This window comes from Callithrix jacchus, chromosome 22, assembly GCF_049354715.1.
Source record: "Callithrix jacchus isolate 240 chromosome 22, calJac240_pri, whole genome shotgun sequence".
NCBI classification, from domain to species: domain Eukaryota; kingdom Metazoa; phylum Chordata; class Mammalia; order Primates; family Cebidae; genus Callithrix; species Callithrix jacchus.
In genome coordinates, this window is record NC_133523.1 from 4683017 (window position 1) to 4701025 (window position 18009).

The 18009-nt window shown below is 53.5% G+C and overlaps 1 protein-coding gene across 5 annotated transcripts in view; it reads left to right on the forward strand.

Annotated features, from left to right (window-relative positions):
- Positions 1-13717, forward strand: part of UHRF1 (ubiquitin like with PHD and ring finger domains 1) — a 49270-nt gene extending 35553 nt beyond the window's left edge. For all 5 annotated transcript variants that reach the window (XM_035284748.3, XM_035284749.3, XM_035284750.3 and 2 more), the window contains exons 12-17: positions 582-744; positions 824-961; positions 5455-5590; positions 5787-5959; positions 8117-8221; positions 12233-13717. In XM_035284748.3, the coding sequence (XP_035140639.2) occupies positions 582-744; positions 824-961; positions 5455-5590; positions 5787-5959; positions 8117-8221; positions 12233-12379 (862 nt within the window). In that variant the 3' untranslated portion in view covers positions 12380-13717. The remainder of the gene's footprint in view (positions 1-581; positions 745-823; positions 962-5454; positions 5591-5786; positions 5960-8116; positions 8222-12232) is intronic.
- Positions 13718-18009: the final 4292 nt, after the last annotated feature.

Here is an 18009-nt window from a genome sequence, read left to right on the forward strand (position 1 = left end):
CTCTGTGTAGCATACCCTCACCTATAATGCACGGGTCCTAGTTGTCCCCTCTGTGTGGCATACCCTCGCCCATAACGCACGGGTCCTGGTTGTCCCCTATGTGTGGCATATCCTCACCTGTAATGCACAGGTACTCGTTGTCCCCTCTGTGTAGCATACCCTTGCCCATAACGCACGGGTCCTGATTGTCCCCTCTGTGTGGCATACCCTCACCTATAACGCACGGGTCCTGATTGTCCCCTCTGTGTGGCATACCCTCGCCCATAACACACGGGTCCTGGTTGTCCCCTCTGTGTGGCATACCCTCACCTATAACGCACGGGTCCTGATTGTCCCCTCTGTGTGGCATACCTCGTCGATAACGCACGGGGTCCTGGTTCTCCCCTCTGTGTGGCATACCCTCACCCATAACGCACGGGTCCTGGTTCTCCCCTCTGTGTGGCATACCCTCACCTATAACGCACGGGTCCTGGTTGTCCCCTCTGTGTGGCATATCCTCACCTATGACGCACGGGTCCTGGTTGTCCCCTCTGTGTGTCATATCCTCACCTGTAATGCAGTGGTCCTGGTTGTCCCCTCAGGGCGCTGGCTCTCAATTGCTTTGCTCCCATCAATGACCAAGAAGGGGCGGAGGCCAAGGACTGGCGGTCGGGGAAGCCAGTCAGGGTGGTGCGCAACATGAAGGGTGGCAAGCACAGCAAGTACGCCCCCGCCGAGGGCAACCGCTATGATGGCATCTACAAGGTGAGTGCCCCTCGGGGAGGCTGGGGAATCCGTGCCCGCCGGGGCTGCCTCTGATGACACTGCTGCCCGCTCCCCGCAGGTGGTGAAGTATTGGCCAGAGAAGGGCAAGTCCGGGTTCCTCGTGTGGCGCTACCTCCTGCGGAGGGACGATGATGAGCCTGGCCCTTGGACGAAGGAGGGGAAGGACCGGATCAAGAAGCTGGGGCTGACCATGCAGGTGCATCCGGGATGGGGGTTGGCCCTTGGGGAGGCCAAGGTGGATGGATCACTTAAGGTCAGGAGTTCAAGACCAGCCGGGCCATTGTGGTGAAATCTCGTCTCTACTAAAAATACAAAAATCAGCTGGGCATGGTGGTGGGCGCCCGTAATCCCAGCTATTAGGTGGCTGAGGCAGAATTGCTCGAACCCGGAAGGTGGAGGTTGCAGTGAGCCAAGATGGTGCCACTGCACCCCAGCCCGGGTGACGGAGCGAGACTTTGTCTCAAAAATAGGGGCACCGCTGGGCTCCGTGATAGCTCTGGCACTTCCCATCTGGACAGCCTGGGTGCCAGCGTGCCATGCTTGGAGGCTGTCGTCACTGCGGTCACAGAAGGGGCCCGCCCTGAACATGTGGCACTCATGGTCTGGGATGCCTCCTGTCCCGGGCCCCAGCTTTCCTGTTTTCCAGGGCCCCCGCTGACGGCACCGCCTTAGCTGTCCTATATAAATCCCCCCAGCCAGGGGCTGCTGGGAAGACACAGATGACATTTGCGTCTCCGCCTGCTGCGCCTGAGTGTAAAAGCAGACTCGCTTCTCCATTCTCTCTGTAAAGGGATTGCTGCGGATCAGGCAGGCATCTGGTCTCTTCTGTTTTCACTTGGCTCATCAAAAAAAAAAAAAAAAAAACGAAGCAGCCAAATCAGTGGAATCCAGGGAGGTCCGGATGGGAACATGGGGAGGATGTGCACCCCCGAGCCATCCCACCTCCTCACCGCCGCTGCGGGGGCTGCCGAGAGCTTGTTCAGCCAGCAGCGCAGGGTTTTTGCTCCGCAATTGGGGTGTCTTCTGTCTGCTGCGTGGAGTTGCGTTCCAGCAGATGAATTGTTGTGGGATTATTTAGGGAATCTTAATTGCTGTAGAGAGCCTGATATCGCCTCCCGGAGGGGGTCACCAAGGTTGTCATTTGGGCAGGTTTGTGCAGTGGGGAATTTCACAAGCTGAGGAACTAGGGAGAAAAATAGTAACCAGAGAGAAAGCCTCAGCGTCTGGTGGGAGTGGGATTTTTTTTTTTGAGATGCGGTTTGGCTCGTCCCCCAGGCTGGAGTTCAGTGGCACGATCTCAACTCACTGCAGCCTCTGCCTCCTGGGTTCAAGCAAGTCTCCTGCCTCAGCCTCCTGAGTAGCTGGGATTACAGGCATGTGCCACCATGCCCGGCTAATTTTGTGTTTTTAGTCAAGATGAGGTTTCACCATGTTGGCCAGGCTGACTCAAACTCCTGACCTCAGGTGATTTACCTGCCTCTGCCTCCCAGGTCTTGGTACTACAGGCATGAGCCACCACTCCCAGCCATTTTTAAATTTTCTGTTTTATTTTTTGAGACAGAGTCTCACTCTGTTGCCCAGGCTGGAGTGTGGTGGCACGATCTCAGCTCACTGCAACCTGCACCTCCTGGGCTCAAGTGATTCTCCTGCCTCAGCCTCCTGAATAGCTGGGATTACAGGCACGTACCACCATGCCCGGCTAATTTTTTTATTTTTAGTAGTGGTGGGGTTTTGCCACGTTGGGTGGGCTGGTTTCGAACTTCTGACTTTAGGTGATCCACCTGCCTTGGCCTCCCGAAGTGCTGGGATTACAGGCATGAGCCCTGACCCTGGCCGGGAATTTTTTTTTTTTTTTTTGAGATAGAATCTTACTGTATATCCCAGGCTGGTGGGTGTCATCTCAGTTCACTGCACTCCGCCTCCAGGTTCCCGGTTCAAGCAATTCTCCTGCCTCAGCCTCCTAAGTAGCTGGTATTATAGGCACGCACCCCTATATCCAGCTATTTTGTATTTTTAGTAAAGATGGTGTTTCACCATGTGGGCCAGGCTGGTCTTGAACTCCTGACCTCAGGTGATCTGCCTGCCTCAGCCTCCCAAAGTGCTGGGATTACAGGTGTGAGCCACTGACCCTGGCCAGGATTTTTTTTTTTATGACTGTCATCTTCATTGCAACTTAAAGGGTGTGAAAGGATACTGAAGATTTATCCAGCCACTGGAGAGTCACATGTGACTGTAGGTGCCCTCAAAATAGGGCAATGATGCCCTGTGAGGACAGGGAGGGCCGGAGTCCTCGGTTCGTCAGTGAAGTTTCTGGAGAAGCAGTCACACTCCTTCACTGTAGTAACCTGCCCTCTGCTTGAGGTCCAGACCCGTAAGGCTGGCAAACATTTACCCTGGGGGCCCTAGAAGCCGATATGTGCCCGCCCTCATGTAAATGGCAAAGATAACAAATTCTTATTGGTGGGATGTGACGCTGGACACGTCACCGGCCTTCGCCCGCGTTAAATGCGCTTAACCGGGCCCTGCCAGGTGGAGCCTGGCTGATTATGTCGTCTCCTCTGGTTCCCAGGGAAGCTTTGGGATTAGACAGGATTAGCCGTTGCTCGGGGCTCCACAGTTAAGGATGAGCTGAGTCTGCAGGTGCCCCCCACTTACCAGAGTCCCCAGCAGATGCCCTGAAAGCAGAGATAGTACTGAACCCTAGATATAGAATGTTGTTTTTTTTTTTTTTTTTTGAGAGGGAGTCTTGCTCTGTCGCCCAGGCTGGAGTGCAGGGGGGCGATCTCGGCTCACTGCAGCCTCCACCTCCCCATGTTCAGGCAGTTCTCCTGCCTCAGCTTTCTGGGTAGCTGGGATTACAGGCACGTGTCACCACGCCCAGTTTATTTTTGTATTTTTAGTAGAGACGGGGTTTCCTGATGTTGGCCAGGCTGGTCTTGAACTCCTGCCCGCCTTGGCCTCCCAAAGTGCTGGGATTATAGGCCTGAGCCACCTCGCCCGGCCATGATGTTTTTTTTTCAAGACAGAGTCTCGCTCCATCGCCAGGCTGGAGTGCAGCGGCGTGATCCCGGCTCACTGCAACTTCTGTTTTCCGATTTCAAGCAATTCTCCTGCCTCAGCCTCCCGAGTAGCTGGGACAACAGGCACACACACCACACCCGGCTAATTTTTTGTACTTTTAGTAGAGATGGGGTTTCACCATGTTGGCCAGGACGGCCTCCATCTCTTGACCTCATGACCCACCCGCCTCGGCCTCCCAAAGTGCTGGGATTACAGGCGTGAGCCGCGCCCGGCCCACAGTGTTTTTTTGTATACGTCTATGCGGGTGATGAAGCTTCACCGATACATCAGGCACAGTATGAGATTCGCATCTTCTCCTTTGCATGTTTGGGTTCTCTTTAGCATATCCAAGTCGCCAACATCACTACTCTTGCACTTTTGGGCCAATTTATTTATTTATTTATTTATTATTTATTTATTTGAGACGGAGTTTTGCTCTTGTTACCCAGGCTGGAGTGCAATGGCGCGATCTCGGCTCACCGCAACCTCCCCCTCCTGGGTTCAGGCAATTCTCCTGCCTCAGCCTCCTGAGTAGCTGGGATTACAGGCACGCGCCACCATGCCCAGCTAATTTTTTGTATTTTTAGTAGAGACGGGGTTTCACCATGTTGACCGGGATGGTCTCGATCTCTTGACCTTGTGATCCACCCGCCTTGGCCTCCCAAAGTGTTGGGATTACAGGTGTGAGCCCCCGCGCCCGGCCTGTTATTTTTACTTTTGAGACCGGGTCTTGCTTTGCTGCCTAGGATGGAGTGCAGCGGTGCGATCATAGCTCACTACAGCCTCGAACTCCTGGGCTCAAGCAATCCTCCTGCCTCAGCCTCCCGAGTAGCTGGGACTCCAGGCGCATGCGACCACGCCGGGCTAATTTTTGTAGTTTTTGTAGACACGGGATCTTGCTAGGTTGCCCAGGCTGGTCTCAAACTCCCTGCCTTGGCCTCCCAAAGTGCTGGACTTCTTTAGTAAAAAGTATAATGCTTAACATTAGTATTTTATATTTAGCCTGTAGTCCCAGCTACTTGGGAGGCTGAGGCAGGAGAATCGCTTGAACCTGGGAGGCAGAGGTTGCCGTGAGCCGAGATCGTGCCACTGCACTCCAGCCTGGGCGACAGTGAGACTTTGTCTCAGGAAAAAAAAAAAATTTATATTTAATACTAAATCATATTTAATGATGATTATCATAATAATACATTATTATTCAACAATGGGCCAGAGGCCATTATGAAGTGAGACGAGGGTTCCTTGAACACAGGTACTGCGGTAAGACGGTGCTGAGTGACTGCCGGGCGGGTAGCTGGGCCAGCTGGGAGATGCTGGACAAAGGGAGGGTTCACATCCCGGCGGGACGATGCCGTGTTTCATCACGCCACTTAGAACGGTGTGCAATTTACAAGTTAGGAATTGTTTCTGGAATATTCCATGTGACATTTTCAGTTGACTTTGGGTCATTGAAACCTCATCAAAGCAGGATAAAGGAGGACTCCCCTGTGCTCTTCAGGAGATCGGGGGTCAGGTGTGTTTGGAAACCCAGACCTGGCAAGGGGGCGGGAAGAGTGGGCTCTAGGTAGTGTGCGGACAATTCCAGATGGCCCGGAAGGCTGACTGGTGCCCATCCTCCTCCTCCTGCAGTATCCGGAAGGCTACTTGGAGGCCCTGGCCAACAGAGAGAGGGAGAAGGAGAACAGGAAAAGGGAGGAGGAGGAGCAGGAGGGGGGCTTCTCGGCCTCCAGGACGGGCAAGGGCAAATGGAAGCGGAAGTCACCAGGTGAGCATTTTGGGGGCGTGGGGTGGGCATCTTGTGGACGTGGGATTAGGTGGGCATTGTGGGGGTGTAGTGTCGGTATCTTGTGGGCGTCTCGTGGGCATGGGAGCAGGTGGGCATCTTGTGGGTGTGGGGCAGGTGGGTGTCTCTGGCAGCTCTGGCGACTTGCCCCTCCCTCACGCACTCTGTTGTCTTCTAGGAGGTGGCCCAGGCAGGGCCGGGTCCCCGCGCCGGTTATCCAAGAAAAGCAAGGTGGAGCCGTACAGCCTCACGGCCCAGCAGAGCAGCCTCATCAGAGAGGACAAGAGCAATGCCAAGCTGTGGAATGAGGTCCTGGCATCACTCAAGGACCGGCCAGCGAGCGGCAGCCCGGTAGGCACGCGTGGCTCACTCGTCCCGCTGATTTGCGTGGGAAATTTACCATTTTCACCATCTCAGTGGCACTCAGCACGCCCATGTCGTTCTGCAAGCATCACCATCATCACCTCCAGATCTTTCTCTTCCCCCCAGAAGGACACCCTGGCCCCAGGAAACCCTTACTCCCTCCCTGGCGTCCCCTCCCCTGCCCTGGCACCCCCTCCCCGGCCCTGGCACCCCCTCCCTGGTCCCTGCCGTCCTCCTTTCTGTTTGTGTCCCCTGGAACTGTTGGAAAGTGACCCCAAGCCTAAGAGTGCAAAGCGACTCACGTGTCACAGCTCTGGGGCCGGGTGCCCGACACGGGCCTTGCTGGGCTAAAGTCAGGACACCGGCAGGGCCAGGCCCTCCGGGGGGCTTTGGGGGAGACCCCGATTCCAGCCTTGCCCAGCGTCTAGGGGCACCTGCCTCCCTCGGCTCAGGGCCCCTCCCTCCTCCTTCACAGCCAAAGCGCATGCTCTTCCAGTCTCTCTCACCCTCCTCCCTTCTCTCGGGAGGACCTGGGGGTGACATCAGGCCCCCCCGCCACCCAGGATGCTCTCTCAGCTCCAGATCCGTCACTCAGTCCCACGTGCCATTCCTCCTTGGCTGTGGATGGTGATAGTTGGAGGTCCCAGGATGCAGCTGTGGCCAAGGCCATCTCGGGGGTTCCTCTTCTCCCATTTCCTTCAGGGCATACTCTTCACAGGGTTTTCTCCCCACGCCCACCCGCTCCACGCTGGGGCAGCCCCTCCAGGTCTCGGCTGCGTTCTCCCACCCCCACCCTTCACTTGTGTCCCTTTGGTCCCCACACTTAGCTCCAAGCAGGAGGAGGTGTCTTTCGAGTCCCCCGCAGTTGGAGTGCTGGTGGCCCGTGTGGGTGCTCAGCGTGCCTTATGCCAGCAGAGCAGAGACCCGTGCCTCCGGAGAACCTTTCTTTCTTTCCTGAGGGCATGTTCTGTCACCGAGGCTAGAGTGCAGTGACACGAACACAGCTCACTGCAGCCTCAAACTCCCAGGCCATGCCCACTTTTATATTTTTATTTTTATTATTATTTTTTTTTATCGAGATGGAGTTTCGCTCCTGTTGTTTAGGCTGGAGCGTGCAATCGCATGACCTGGGCTCACTGCAACTTCTGCCTCCCGGTTCAAGCAATTCTCCTGCCCCAGCCTCCTGAGTAGCTGGGACTACAGGCACCTGCCACCACACCTGGTTAATCTCGTATTTTTAGTAGAGACAGGGTTTCACCCTGTTGGTCATGCTGGTCTTGAACTCCTGACCTGAGGTGATCCACCCACCTCGGCTCCCAAAGTGCTGGGATTACAGGTGTGAGCCACCATGCCCGGCCTAGTTTTTAAAGACTTTTTTGTAGAGATGGGGTCTCACTGTGTTTCCAGGTTGGTCTTGAATACCTGGCTCAAGCGATCCTCCCGACTCAGACTCCTAAGGTGCTGGGATGACAGGTATTAGCCACTGCGCCTGGCCAGGGGCAAAAGCCCTGTCTTGACTCAGTGTGGGCATGCTTGGTGGTGCCAGCTGGTCGCATCCAGGTCCTTCCCTGCACCATGGAGGCCCGTGTCCCTGCAATGGCTCCACCCCATCCTCCCCACTTGGGGTGTTGGGGATTTCTGGTGAGGCTCATGCCTCTTGGGCCTCTGTTTTCCCTTTTTTTTTCTTTTTTGAGATGGAGTTTCCCTCTTGTTGGCCAGGCTGGAGTGCAGTGGTGCGATCTCGGCTCACTGCAGCCTCCGCCTCCTGGGTTCAAGCGATTCTCCTGCCTCAGCCTCCCAAGTAGCTGGGATTACAGGCATGTGCCACCATACCTGGCTAATTTTGTATTTTTAGTAGAGTAGAGACAGAGTTTCTCCATGTTGATCAGGCTGATCTCAAACTCCAACCTCAGGCGATCCACCCGCCTCGGCCTCCCAAAGTGCTGGGATCACAGACGTGAGCCACCGTGCCCAGTGAGCCTCTGTTTTTCTCTTCTCAGAATGGGGGCGATTGTGGCCCCCACCTCCTGGAGTGAAGGCTGGGAACAGAATTAGAGGACCCTGGTGCATGCATAGCACGAGGCTGCCAAGCTCTGGGAGCCCTGGTCCCGGGTCTCTGCCGGCCTCACACATGCTTCCCTCTAGTTCCAGGTGTTCCTGAGTAAAGTGGAGGAGGCGTTCCAGTGCATCTGCTGTCAGGAGCTGGTGTTCCGGCCCATCACGACTGTGTGTCAGCACAATGTGTGCAAGGTGAGCGGGACTGCTGTGGGAGCGGGGCGGAAGGTTCTGGAAGGATCGCCTGACCTCCAGTCCCCATAGCTGCTGCTGCAGATCGGGGCTCGTTGGCTTTGCCCCGCTCTCTCTGTAGCCATTCCTGGGGCCTTGATGACTGCTTTCTGGGTGGCCTGTATTATGATGGAGGCCTGGAACATTCTGCCCCCAGCCCTGTGGCCAAGGGGCCAGGGTGGGAGAGGATGGGCCACAGTCCTGCCCCAGGGTCTGGAGAGGGAGGTGTGAGTGAGGTGCACATCTCCTGGGGGCAGGAAGGAAGGCTTCCTGGAGGAGGTGGTGTTACGGGGCGGCATCCCAGGTTCCTGGGACAGCAGGTGATGAAGAGGCCTGGGTGGGAGCCAGCAGCGGGGCCTGAGGTGGCTCTGGGGATTGGGGTAGTGGCCCAGCATGGGCTTTAGACTCAGGACAGGTGGTCTGTCTTAGGAGGGAAATATCCCTACTGATGCTTTTCAAAGAAATTGACTTGGGCAGGACAGGGTCTCTTCTCTGTGCGGTGGGCGTTGACGCTAGATCATTCTCTGGGGTGGGGCCATCTTGGGCACTGCAGGGTGCTGAGCAGCATCCCTGGCTTCCAGACACCCCGGGGCATAACAGCCCAGTTGGGCAGTGTGGGTCTGGGTGATGGTTCCTCTGCTGTGACCTCTGGCCAGAGCCGCCAGTCCCGATGGACAGGTGTGGAAGGGACTGACCCCGCCCCCACTCGGCTCTCCCCTGGCCTCTGAGTCGCTGGCGTATTTCCTTTTAACTGCTGTCCCGCACTCCTCCTCTCAGTCTCAGCCCACACACCTGGGTCTCAGAGCCCGTATTTGCTTTCACGGCAGGAGACTGATCAGGGAAGGTCAGGAGATGGAGTGTCCCCGGTTATCCCCAGGGCATCTCTGCCTCCTCTGCCCCCGCCTCCTTCGCCCTTTGGCCTGAGTCCTTTCAGCTGTGTGGGCTGCCAAGTGGCCTGAGTGAGGTGGCAGAAGGGGCAAGAGGCTGTGGCGTCTTTGGGGCTGGTGGTCTGGGTCTGAGCCATCTCTCACCTCTCAGCCGTGAATGGCTTCTGATGGCTCCAAGCCTCAATTACCCAGAGTGAGAAGGGGCCTGGGGACACTGCGCTGGCCACCAGGTTGTCGTGAAGGTCCCGGCTCAGCCCCTGGCAGGAAGGAGGTGCTCGGGAGGTGGGCACAGGCAGAGGCCTGGCTGCGGGGGGTGCTTGGAAGAAGGACACCTGGGAGCTCCGTGGCTGTAGGAAGGACTGTGGGATGTTGTGAAACCACCTGTCCCGTGCCTTAGTGTGAAGGTGCGCGGAAGTGCTGAGGATGTAGAGGAAGGGGCTGACTGGCATCACCGTGTCCCCACCGTCTGTCCCTGGTGCTCTGTTATGACTGGAGAAGCTCAGCATCTGAGGGGTTCTGGGAAAAAGGCTGTGACCTTCCACAGTGATCTTTTTAAATTAAAAACTTGAGGCTGGGCGTGGTGGCCCACACCTGTAATCCCAGCACTTTGGGAGGCTGAGGTGGGAAGATCACTTGAGGTCAGGAGTTCGAGACCAGCCTGACCAACATGGTGAAACCGGTCTCTACTAAAAATATAAAAAAATTAGCTGGGCTTCGTGGCAGGCCCTGTGATCCCAGCTACTCAGGAGGCTGAGGTAGGAGAATTGCTTAAACCCGGGAGGCAGAGGTTGCAGTGAGCCGAGATGACGCCATTGCACTCCAGCCTCACATCAGAGTGAGACGCTGTCTCAAAAAAAAAAAAAAAATTGAAAAAACATTTAGAGACAGTACCTTGCTCTGTCTCGAAGGCTGGAGTGCAGTGGCACAGTCATAGCTCATTGCAGCCTTGAACTCCTGGGCTAAGGGGATCCTCCTGCCTCAGCCTCCTGAGTAGCTGGACCTACAGGCATACACCACCATGACTGGCTAATTTTTGTATTTTTGTGGAGATCGGGTGGGAGTCTCACCTTGTTGCCCAGGCTGGTCTTGAACTTCTGAGCTCAAGCCACCCACATGCCTCGGCCTCCTAAACAGCTGGGATCACAGGTGTGAGCCACCATGCCCGTCCAGGAGTTTTTAAAAATAGCAAACAATGTCCAGGCGTGGTGGCTCACACCTGTCACCCCAGCACATTGGGAGGCTGAGGCGGGTGGATCACTTGAGCCCAGGAGTTTGAGACCAGCCTGGCCAACATGATGAAACCCTGATGAATTCAACATGATGAATCTCTACTAAAAATTCAAAAATCAGCTGGGTGCGGTGGTGGATGCCTGTCATGCCAGCTACTCAGGAGTCTGAGACACGAGAATCCCTTGAACCCAGGAAGTGGAGGTTGCAGTGAGCGAAGATCACGCCATTGCCCTCCATTCGGCCTGGGTGACAGAGTGAGACTCCATCTCAAAAATACCAAACAAAAGCCACAGGCTGCCAGGGGCACGGGACTGGTCACTGGTCACTGGGCGTGTCCCCCGCGTTACCACTGCCCAGTTACCAGCTGTGTGACATCATCCTGCAGGCATGTGGCACCACGCAGGTGTGCGTTGTCTCACTCCTGCCTGGCACGCAGCCAGCCCCGTGGCGTCTTGCCTGTTTGTCTGCTTGGGAAGCGGCGGCCCCAGGCCTCTCAGCTCTGTCTCCTGGCTTTCTTCCCCATGCCTGACTTGGTTGGTTGAGCTTGAATTTAGGAGTCTGAATCCACCAGACTTGGTTCCTTCCTCCTTTTCCCCTTTGTCCTCATTGATGTGTGTGTTTATTTTTTAAAGTTTTCTTACTTTTTTTTTTTTTTATCAGAGATGGGGTTTTACAACGTTGGCCAGGCTGGTCTTGAACTCCTGACCTCGGGCGCTCCACCTGCCTTGGCCTCCCAAAGTGCTAGAATTACAGGTGTGAGCCACCGCACCTGGCCCTATGTGTTTATTTATTTTTATTTTTGAGACAGAGTCTTGCCTTGTTTCCCAGGCGAGAGTGCAGTGGCATAATCTCAGTTTGGTGCAACCTTCACCTCCTGGGTTTAACCCATTCTCTTGCCTCAGCCTCCCAAGTAGCTGGGACTATAGGCGTGTGCCACCGTGCCCGGCTAATTTTTGAAGATTTATTTATTTTTGAGATGGAGTTTCACTCTTGTTGCCCAGGCTGGAGGGCAGTGGCATGATCTCAGCTCCTTGTAACTTCCACCTCCCGGGTTCAAGCAATTCTCCTGCCTCAGCCTCCTGAGTAGCTGGGACTACGGGTGCCCAACAGCACGCCTGGCTGATTTTTATATTTTTAGTAGAGACAGGATTTCACCGTCTTGGACAGGCTGGTCTCGAAACTCCTGACCCTGTGATCCCCCGCCTCAGCCTCCCAAAGCGCTGGGATTGCAGGCATGTGCCACTGCACCTGGCCACTTTTTGTGTTTTTAGTAGAGACAGGGTTTCACCATGTTGGCCAGGCTGGTCTCTACTCCCGACCTCCTGGTCCGCCTGCCTCAGCCTCCCGAAGTGCTGGGATTATAGGCGTGAGCCAAGACGCTCGGCCTGATGTGTGTGTTCATTAAGCACCTACTGTATACACCGTGCTTGGTGTTGAGAGAGACAACACAGCTTCAAAGCCCCGGGTCCCTCTGGCCTGTGGCAGGTAGGTAAGCACGTTAGTATGTGACACGGCTCCGCAGGCGGAGGGAGGTGAAGGCAGAACGGGGCGAGGCAGTAGGACTGACTGCCTCTGATACTCTGGGGAGGTGTCAGGGAAGGCCCCTTAGAGGGGGTGACCTGAGCCAAGCTTTGACTGATGAGAGCCTCAGGGTGAGTAGACCTGTGAAGCCACGTGACCTGCCAGGGACAATAGCCCAGAGGCCGGGTGAGGCCAGGCTGGTGCTGGGCAGCAGGTGGAAAGTGAGACTGAAGGTCAGGAGGGGCCTCTGGACCTTGTGACACTGTCCCCGGGAGTGGTGGCCAGGAGCAAACCCGATGGTGTGGATGGCTTCTCACTCGGCCGCCGTGTCTTCCAGGACTGCCTGGACAGGTCGTTCCGGGCACAGGTGTTCAGCTGCCCCGCCTGCCGCCAAGACCTGGGCCGGAGCTACGCCATGCAGGTGAACCAGCCTCTGCAGACCGTCCTCAACCAGCTCTTCCCCGGCTACGGGAATGGCCGGTGATCTCCAAGCACTTGTTGACAGGCGTTTTGCTGACGACGTGTCGGAGGGCTCTGTCATCCGCCTCGGTGTTCTTCTTAGTGGGCTTAACTTAAACAGGTAGTGTCCTCTCCGTTCCCTAAAAAGGTTCGTCTTCCTTTTTTTTTTTTTAATTTTTATTTTTCAAATCTATACATTTTCAGGAATTTATGTATTCTGGCTAAAAGTTGGACTTGTCAGTATTTTGTGTCGTTTATTTTGGAAAACATAAAAGCCTGCAGTTTCTCAACAAAACAACATAAGACTTTTTTAAAGATGGAATCAGAAACTTCGTGGCGTGGAGGCTGTTCACGTTTCTGATGTCAGGTTCTCAGAAGCTGCTGCCACCGGCTCTAAGAAGGTGGAGGGGTCAGTCCTTCTTCCGGGTTTGTGGGTTTGGCCCCCAAGGTCAGAGCAAGCATCTTCCTGACGGCCTTATAGCATCTGAAGTCCAGTGACATGGTTCCCCGTGGTGGCCTGTGGCGTGGCATGGCGTGGCTCAGCTGTCTGTTGAAGTCACAAGGAAAAGAGAAAACACCTCGGGCCCGGTTCAAACCTTTCCCTCAAAGCCATCCCCCGCCAGACTGCTTGGCATCTGAGATCTGCGTGAAAAGTCCTCTGCCCACGCGAGCAGGGAGCTGGGGGACACACAGAAATGGCCTCGAGGGGACTCTGCTCCACGTGGGGCCAGGTGCATGGCTGATGCCGTCCGGCGAAGGTGGCCACAGACGGACGGCAGCACACGAAGCCACATTCAAGTGCCTTTGGTTCCTTCCTCCTTTGCAAAGATGACAGTCTTTGTCGTTAGCACTGAATCGTTGAAAATGCCAACCAGATTCTAGAATCTGCGGTCATCCAATTCTTCCTGACACCAGGCGGGTGCTTGGGAGCAGTTTGAGTCTTACATATCATTTAAATTCAGTTTTTTAATTCTGCAATTGAGAACTTACAAGCGGGATTTTTTTTTTTAACGGACACATTTTCTAAATGAATTTTTTTTGTAGTTTACTGTATATGTACCGAGAAAGATATAACGTTAGGGGTTGGTTGTTTCTGTTTTTGTATTTTTTTTTTGAAAGGGTTTGTTAATCTTTCTAATTCTACCAAAGTTCGCAGCCGATACCTCAATGGAACAGGGATATTTTCAATCACATACCTGCAGAGCAACTGGAGCAATGCGATTTTTAAAGGTTTTTTTCACTTCCTTATTGTTAGATTATTAATGTATTAGGGAAGAAAGGAGGCAATTTTGTGTAGGCTTTTTCTAAAGTCCAGTACTTTTTGTCCAGGTTTTAGATTCTCAGAAAATAAATGTTTTTCACAGACATACGTGATTGTGTCTTTGTATTTGCACACTGCTTTGGAGCTTTCTGTGCACTTTTGTGCAGTGTTTTGCGAAATTCCCAGGAGAAAACTGGGACCCAGGAGATGACAGGTATGGGCTGAGGTTACAACCACTGGCGTTGCAGCGTGGATGGAGCACAGCGGCCAGCAAACCACAGCCAAGGGGGCCCAAGTCAGAACACTGCCTGTCTTTGTAAATAAAGTTTTATTGACACCACCACACCCGTTTCTTTGTGCATACAATGGCATTTGCGCTGAGGAGGTACAGCAGAAACCATCTGGAACAGAGCTGAAAACACTAGCTGGGCGGCAACGCTTGCCGGTCCCTTCTCTCAGAAGGATCACTTGAGTGTAGGAGTTTGAGAGCAGCCTTGGCAACATGGCAAGACACCCCAACTGTACCCCCCCAAAAAATAGTAGCCAGGTGTGGTGGTGTCTGTATTTCCAGCTACTCAGGAGGTTGAGGCAGGAGGCTGATGGCTTGAGCCCCGGAGCTGGAGGCTGCCGTGAACTGTGATTGCACTGCTGCTCTCCAGCGTGGGCAACAGAATGCGATGCTATCTTTAAAAAGGTTTTTGTTTTGTTTTTTAAATCTCCGGGGCTGGTAAAGGGGCTCTGTCCTGCAGGTGAATTAATTCACATCAACCTATTACTGGGAACTTGTATGGACGGTTAAGTAACCATGTGGGCAGATTTTGTTTTGTTTTTGAGAGAGTCTTGCTCTGTTGTCCAGGCTGGAGGGAAGTGGTGTGATCACAGCTCATGGCAGCCTCCATCTCCTGGGCTCAAGTAATCCTCTCACCTGAGCCTCCCAAATAGCTGTGACCACAGGCCTGCGGCACCATGATTGGCAAATTTAATTTTTTTTTTTTTTTGTAGAGACGGTATCATGTTGCCCAGGCTGGTCTCCAACTCCTGTGATCCAGCGATCCTCCCATCTCAGCCTCCCCAAGTGCTGGGATTACAGACCTGAGCTACCACGTGCAGCCTGGGTTTCTTTGTGAGATATTAATGTGAAATTGATGGTTGCACGTGTCTGGATGTACTAAAATCCACAGAACTGGACACTTCAACGGGTGAATCGTACGGTACGTGGATCATACCAGAAATATGTCAAGTGTGAACGTGAAAATGGGAAAGATGCCCAGCCCTGAAGGCCACTCTGTACATGTCCCCGGTGGGTCCTTCCTAGAAAACACTGTGGGTTCATTGTTGAGATTGATGCCTTTTTCATTTTTCCTCTCACTTTAAGATTAAGAACAATGTCATGTTTAAAAAATGAGCAAAACCCAGAAAAGTATTTGTGGAACTGTTCTGCCACTGACTTCAATGTTGGGCATATTTCTTCCCTGGTTCACTTAAAGACATTTTTTTTGGCTAGGCGCGGTGGCTCACGCCTGTAATCCCAGCATTTCAGGAGGCCGAGGTGGGCGGATCACGTGATGTCAGGAGTTGGAGAGCAGCCTGGCCAACATGGCAAAACCCCGTCTCTACTAAAAATACAAAAATTTGCCGGGTGTGGTGGTAGTTGCAATCCCAGCTCCTCTGGAGGCTGAGGCAGGAGAAGCGCTTGAACTTGGGAGGGGGCGGTTATAATGAGCCAAGATCATGCCACTGCACTCCAGCCTGGGTGACAGAGTGAGACTGTCTCCAAAAAAACCAAAATTGTGTTTTTGATTCAGGATCTCACTTTGTGACCCACGCTGGAGTACAGTGGTGTGATCACAGCTCACTGTGGTTTCAAACTGCCATGCTGAAGCAATCCTCTTACCTTAGCCTCCCGAGTAGCTGGGACCGCTAGAGGTATGAACCATCACGCCTGGCTAATTTTTTCGACTTTTTTTTTTTTTTAAAGAAGTCTCGGGCCGGGCGCAGTGGCTCAAGCCTGTAATCCCAGCACTTTGGGAGGCTGAGGCGGGTGGATCACGAGGTCAAGAGATCGAGACCATTCTGGTCAACATGGTGAAACCCTGTCTCTACTAAAAATTACAAAAAATTAGCTGGGCATGGTGGCGGGTGCCTGTATTCCCAGCTACTCAGGAGTCCGAGGCAGGAGAATTGCCTGAACCCAGGAGGCGGAGGTTGCGGTGAGCCGAGATCGTGCCATTGCACTCCAGCCTGGGTCACAAGAGCGAAACTCCGTCTCAAAAAAAAAAAAAAAAAGTCTCACTATATTGTCCAGGCTGGTGTGGAACTCATGATCTCAAACCATCTTCCTGCCTGGGTCTTTCAAAGTGCTGGGATTACAGGTGTGAGCTACCATGCCTAGCCTCAAAATCTTTAACAGCTCTACTGAGACAATAGTTTAGGTGATACAAAAGTCACACTTTTAAAATGTACCGTTCAGTGGTTTTATCTTATTTTATTCTGTTTTTTTTTTTTTTTTTGAGAAGGAGTCTCATTCTGTTGCCCAGGCTGGAGTGCAGTGGCACGAGCTCGGCTCACTGCAACTTCTGCTTCCTGGGTTCAAGTGATTCTCCTGCCTTAGCCTCCCGAGTAGCTGGGATTACAGGTGTGCACCAGCTCGCCTGGCTAATTTTCATATTTAAAGTAGATATGGGTTTTACTGTGTTGGTCAAGCTGGTCTCGAACTCCTGACCTCAGGTGATCTGCCCGACCCGGTCTCCAGAAGTGCTGAGATTACCGGCGTGAGCCACCATGCCTGGCCGGCTCAGTGGTTTGAGTGTAGTCATACATTTACACAGCCAGCACCACCATCTAATTAGAAAACATTTCCGTCCGCTCAAAAAGAAACCTCACACCCTTCTGCAGTCATGCGCTGTGTCCCTCCCCCAGCTCTCGCCAGCCACTGATACTCGCTCTGTCCCTATGGATTTGCCTGTCCTGGACATTTCATATAAGTGGAATTACACACTATGTATCCTTTTGTGTCTGGCTTCTGCCACTCAGCATGGAATTTTCAAGGTTCACGGCATTGTAGCCTGTATCCGAGCTTTATTCCTTTTCAGGGCTGAGTAGTATTCCACTCTATGGATGGGCCACCTTTCTATAATCCCCGTTTAACTTGCTTTTTATTTTTTTAAAGATGGAGTCTTGCTCTGTTGCCCAGATTGGAGTGCAGTGGCACATTCTCAGCTCACTGCAACCTCCACCTCCTGGGTTTAAATGATTCTCCAGCCTCAGACTCCTGAGCAATTAGGATTACAGGCGCAAGCCACCATGCCTGGCTAATTTTTTGTGTTTTTGGTAGAGACGGGCTTTCACCATGTTGGCCAGGCTGATCTTGAGTTCCCAACCCCAAGTGACCTGCCCACCTCGGCCTCCCAAAGTGCTTGGGTTATAGGTGTCAGTCACTTCGCCCCGCCTGAGTTGTTTTTTGCTTTTTATTTGTATAATTTTTAAAACTTTAATTTTTTGAGATGGAGTCCTCCTCTGTAGCTGGAGTGCAGTGGCGTAATCTTGGTTCACTGCAGCCTCCACCTCCTGGGTTCAAGCGATTCTCCTGCCTCCGCCTCCTGAGTAGTTGGGATTACAGGTGCGGGCCAGCCTGCCTGGCTGAATTTTTGTATTTTTGGTAGAGATGGGGTTTTGCCATGTTGGCCAGGCTGGTCTCAAACTCCTGAGCTCAAGCGATTCTCCCACCTTGGCCTCCCAAAGTGTTGGGATTACAGGCGTGAGCCACTGCCCGTGACCTGACTTGTTTTTTATTTTAAGAGACAAAGTCTTACCCTGTCATCCAGGCTGGAGTGCAGTGGCGCAGTCTCAGCTCACTTCTGCACCTCCCACTAAGCAACACGAGGAGGAGTGGCTTTCAGACGTCAAGCACTCCTCAATTAGCAGGCCCAGGCCTCAATTTCTGACTGGTGTCCATCAATCTTTCTAGACGGGCAAGGTGTGGAGCTTCCACCTCCAGGGTTCAAGAGAATCTCGTGCCTACCGCTCTTGAGTAGATGGGACTACAGGCATGCACCACCACACCTGGCCAACTTTTACACTTTTTGTAGAGACGGGCTTTCGCCAGGTTGGCCAGGCTGGTCTCAAACTCCTGAGCTCAAGTGATCCTCCTGCCTCAGCCTCCCAAAGTGCTGGGATTATAGTTGTTCAGCCACCGCCCGGCCTCCCATCTCAATTTGTTAGTGCAGCAGACCAACCCGTAAGGGAATCTGAAAGCGTCGGTCATTTCTGTGCTCCACACCTTGCCCGTCTAGAAAGATTGACGGACACCAGTCAGAAATGGAGGCCCGGGCCTGCTAATTGAGGAGTGCTTGACGTCTGAAAGCCACTCCTCCTCGTGTAGCTTAATGGGAGGT